This window comes from Plectropomus leopardus, unplaced genomic scaffold (assembly GCF_008729295.1).
Source record: "Plectropomus leopardus isolate mb unplaced genomic scaffold, YSFRI_Pleo_2.0 unplaced_scaffold2936, whole genome shotgun sequence".
Lineage (NCBI taxonomy): Eukaryota > Metazoa > Chordata > Actinopteri > Perciformes > Serranidae > Plectropomus > Plectropomus leopardus.
In genome coordinates this window covers 1-4,414 of record NW_024632001.1, presented here as the reverse complement: position 1 = coordinate 4,414, position 4,414 = coordinate 1, and the positions used below count along the sequence as shown (strand labels likewise).

At 39.8% G+C, this 4,414-nt stretch overlaps 2 protein-coding genes across 2 annotated transcripts; one reads left to right on the top strand and one right to left on the bottom strand.

Annotated features, from left to right (window-relative positions):
- Positions 1–553: 553 nt before the first annotated feature.
- Positions 554–2,436, top strand: LOC121938403 (aminoacyl tRNA synthase complex-interacting multifunctional protein 1-like; the record flags this gene model as incomplete). The annotated part of the gene is made up of 4 exons (XM_042481649.1): positions 554–749; positions 840–1,039; positions 1,821–1,992; positions 2,146–2,436. Coding segments are annotated over 4 exons (735 nt in total), but the record flags the coding sequence as incomplete, so codon positions are not given.
- A 388-nt stretch (positions 2,437–2,824) lies between these two features.
- LOC121938402 (GTPase IMAP family member GIMD1-like) lies at positions 2,825–3,737 on the bottom strand. Its single transcript, XM_042481648.1, has 3 exons — positions 3,578–3,737; positions 3,182–3,444; positions 2,825–3,088 (listed from the first exon to the last, which is right to left on the bottom strand). The coding sequence occupies exons 1-3, from the start codon at positions 3,735–3,737 to the stop codon at positions 2,825–2,827; spliced, it is 687 nt and encodes a 228-aa protein (XP_042337582.1).
- Between the last annotated feature and the right edge of the window lie 677 nt (positions 3,738–4,414).

Sequence of the window (4,414 nt, the reverse complement as noted above, 5' to 3'; positions counted from 1 at the left end):
AAATATATAATTGTAATAATTAGACCCACAGTCTTTTATTATTTATTTTTAAAACATTTTTTAAAATAATTTCCCTACCTCTCTCTCTTTATAATTCTTATTTTTAAACCTCTCACAAATAATCTGCATTTTTCAGGACATTACTCGCCAAATTGCTGCCCTCCCCATGTGTTTGAAGAAATCAAAACAATTTGCTGATGCTGCAAAAGTTTACATGCTTGTGTAAGCAGCACAAGAAAACGAAGGCTTGAAAGGGTTAAAATGCTCTCTCAAGGTCTAAAACTCAACCCGGTCCTCACAAACACAGAATATGAGATGTGCAGACACACAGGGACAACTGCAGATGATTTTCTGTCCCTCTGAGCTGCTTCAGCGTCGACCGCGGTCACATTTAAATATCAGAGAACTGCAGGAGATTATTTTAATTTAATAAGAACTTTATTAAGTCAAACCTCTTTGTCCAAAAGATAAAAACACATTAAATTGAATTACTGCATTTATTTACCGACAATATGACATCAGTTAAAAAAAAATATTTTAAATTTTAAATTTTTTGGTCTCTTTTTTAGCGAAGGCGCTGCTCTCTCCGGCCCACCCTCCTCCAACGGTAAGCCCCGCCCCCAGCACACCTGTCGATCAGCCTCCCTCACCTGCAGGAGCAACAGCTGCTGCTCCTTCAAACCCTCCTCCCACCTCCTCACATGACCGCAGGGAGAGACAGAGCAGGAGGAGGCGAGGGGAGAGGAAAGGTGAGACGCGGAGGGAGGGAAGGAAGGAAGGAGCCGATAAGGAAAAATAAAAAAAGAAAGAAAAGACTGACGAAGCTCTCTCACTCATAGCTCGTCCCGCCTCCGACTCGTTCTCCTTGGAGGTGGAGCCTTGCGTCGACGTGTCACGGCTGGAGCTGCGGGTTGGACGGATCCTCAGCATCCGCCGCCACCCGCTGGCCGAGGCGATGTCCGTCCAGGAGGTGGACATAGGAGAGCACGCCCCCCGAACGGTCGTCAGCAAGCTGGGAACAAAAACACACCTGGAGGAGGTGACGAATGACTTTAATTACAAATCTCACAAATATATTCTACAATGTTACAACGCTACACTTTGAATACAATATTATTCTCGAAAATGTTAAAACTATTCTCAAAATGTTAAAAATTTATGATCAAAATGTTGCGACTTTACTGTCAAAATGATACAATTTCATTCTTTAAATGCTACGATGATCCCCTGTAAATATGACATTAGTTTCCAAATTTTTAATCTTTTCTCAGCTTTTTTTCTCAAAATGTCACAACCTTATTCTCAAACTCTTACAATTTTATTTCTAAAATGTTACACCTTTATTCTTAAAATATTGTGGTTTTATTCTCAAAAATGTTGTGGTTTTATTTGCAAAATGTTACAACTATATTCTTAAAATGTTACAATTTTAGTCTTGAAATTTTGTGACTTTTTCCTTCATAAAAATGACTTTATTCTCAGAATAACTCCTCTCAAAATGTTACAACTTTAATCTCAAAGCATTATTTTATTCTTACAATATTTTGAATTTCCCTTAAAATACATACTGATCTCAGCGTCACAACTTTATTCTTGAAATGTCATGACTGTATTCTTAAAATATTTTTTGTCTTGAAATACATTATTCTTAGAATGATAAAATTATTCTCAAAATATAACAACTTTATTTTCAGAATGTTAAAGTTTTATTCCCATGTTATGACTTTATTCTCAAAATGTCAAATAATGAACTTCTTATATTCAAAATCTTCTCTAAAAATGAAAAATAACTTGTAATTCGCCTCGCTCTCTTCTTGCAGCTCCGGGGCAGTCTGGCCGTATTGTTATGCAACGTTAAGGCCTGTAAGCTGAGGGGCGTGGTCTCTCAGGCCCGCCTCCTCTGTTGCGCCACCTCTGAGGACTTTGCTGAGCTGCTGACTCCGCCCACAGGCTCCACCCCCGGAGACCGAGTCACCTTCCTCAACTACCCAGGTAACCATGGTTACAGCGATGAAATTAAATAAAAAAACTAATACAAACGAAGTGAATTAATTAAATAACATAAAAAAATTTTTTTTAACTTATAATTAAAAGACAAATAAAGATAAAAACCTCAGACGTGGTTTGTTATCTGTGTGTGTTCAGGTGAGCCGGACCGGGAGCTGCAGTCCAAGCAGAGGGTCTGGGAGCTCGTTCAGCCCGACCTGCAGGTCGACTCGAGGGGCGTGGCCAACTATAAAGGATGCGGGTTTGAGGTGAAGGGGAAGGGGCTCTGCAGGGCCCCCTCCATCACCAACTGTGGCATCAGATAGACGCAGCAAGGGGCCACAACATGCTAAAGACCTGATGTGCTCCGGAGTGCTTTTATTTTGAAATTCCTGCACAAAATTGATTTCATAATTGCTGTTGTTTATTGATTAAACATTTTAAACCACATTCATCTATTTCCTCAATTGCCCTGTTTGTAAGTGACCTGAAGCCACCCTATTTTTAGTTACGTTAAACCCAACCAGTGTTGGTGATTGGGACATATTCAGTTTTTCTGTTGTCCAATCCAACATTTCACAAATAGAAAAAATCTGAAAAATGAAAAAAAAAAATCTTTCACATTGATTTGACAAACGAAAAATACAATTTTTCACTTTTCTATTTTTCATTTGTGACATGGATAATTGAACTGATAAGCGTTACATGGACAAGGACGTAGATAGTTTACTGAATCTTGATTGACTCTGAGCAGAAAATGCCTTTTTTATACACATTTTTTCTGATGGAAGAATCGTCCGCCACTGTGAAGTCATCCGTTTGTCGTTTATTTGTAATTTCAGTCAGAGCGAGCCTCTGTCCGGACCATCACAGCTCTGTGATGGTTCCTGGCTGAGAGGCGGAGCAGTCGCTCTCTCAGCGGGCGCCCTCTGACTGACGGCCAATCACGGCTGTTGTCCAAGAACAAGACTCCTCCCTCCACCTGTTCAGCCAGAGCTCGCAGCCAGTCACTGACTGACGTGTGAAGCCCCGCCTCCTTCAGGTGGTCAGCATGTGTGAGGACGAGTAAAGCATGACGGCGCCACTCAGGACCGAAGAGAGTCTGAATGCCGACACAAAACACACAACATCACATGACATTGAGCGTGTCTGTTTCTGTGTGTGTGTCTGTGTGTGCGCGCGTGTGTGTGTATACCTGTGCGTGCTCCTCCAGGTGTGTGTTGTCGTGCAGTCGGTCAGCTCTCACAACAAGAACAAGTACGTGCACGCCCTCGGGGCAAAGCTTGTGCACACGTTGCCAGTTAGGCAACATAGGGGGCGTGTCCATCACTCTCAAAACAAGGTCAGACTCCGCCCCCTGCCTTCGGAAAAACCGTGGAAAGTTTCGGCTAAGCAGCTGGTGCTCCATCGTCACCGCGATGCCAGAAAGGCAGGGGCCTGTGTGAAATTCTTCTCCACCTGCCGAACATTTTTCAAACAAATGTCACACAAACAAAAACATGTTTACAGCTAAAATTCAAAGATTCAAAAATAACATTTATCAGAGGTGTGTTGTGGTTTTTTTTGTTTGTTTTTTTGGCAAATTACTGACCAATCAGAGCATTCCCCACAGAGCTCCTCCCACTCTGCCTGTCACCTAGCAACAACACATTCAGGGTCAAAACGTTCCGCTTGTTGTCGCCATGGTGACAACCACAATCACTGAGGATTCCGAAGAGGCTGTTGCCGCGGCGACTGCGACTGAGATCCATTTCAGGATATGATGGAACCTAAAATTTTACAATAAAAGACAAAATGTTGCGCAACATTTAGTGGTTATCGTGGTAATATTTTATATATATATCTTATTTCTAAAAAGAATACATATATATATATATATGTACATATACAACACACATATATATAGATATATGAATGACATTTTCATTACTTTTCCTGCAAAACAGTGCATGCAGTACTCACATTCATAGGTTTCTACTTTTTTTTCCCCCATCTTCAACATTAAAAAAACAAACAAACATAAAAATATTTTCATTCCAGTTATTCATGAAAATTTGAGGTTTACTTTGGGTAACTTGGAAAAAAAATAGCAATTCTCCAATTAGCAAATTGTCGCTTTAAAAAAATTATTAAAGAAAATATTCATAGATTTTTATTAATTCATTTTGGTTGATGTTGTGATTGACCAATAGAAGCTGTAAATATTGAAAAATGATCAAATTAATCTATTTTTTAATCAGTTTGATCAGAACAGCTATTGCTCACTTTGGATTGAATTTTAAACTGATGTTTACCTGGCGTCATACATGGGTCATTATGATTAAATATAACAGATGATAAACCTTCAACCGAAACAGCAAACCCTTTAAAAATCAGCTGTCTGTTTCAAGACATCTAAACTCTACAATCAACACAATTTAAAAAAGCG

Bases quoted from the DNA above. Each gene is read 5' to 3' on its own strand.
- LOC121938402 (XM_042481648.1), bottom strand. From the start codon at position 3,737: ATGGATCTCAGTCGCAGTCGCCGCGGCAACAGCCTCTTCGGAATCCTC. The intron at 3,445-3,577 runs GTCAGTAATTTG...AATGTTCGGCAG, and splicing joins TGTGGGGAATGCTCTGATTG to GTGGAGAAGAATTTCACACA. The intron at 3,089-3,181 runs GTATACACACAC...GTCGGCATTCAG, and splicing joins ACCTGGAGGAGCACGCACAG to ACTCTCTTCGGTCCTGAGTG.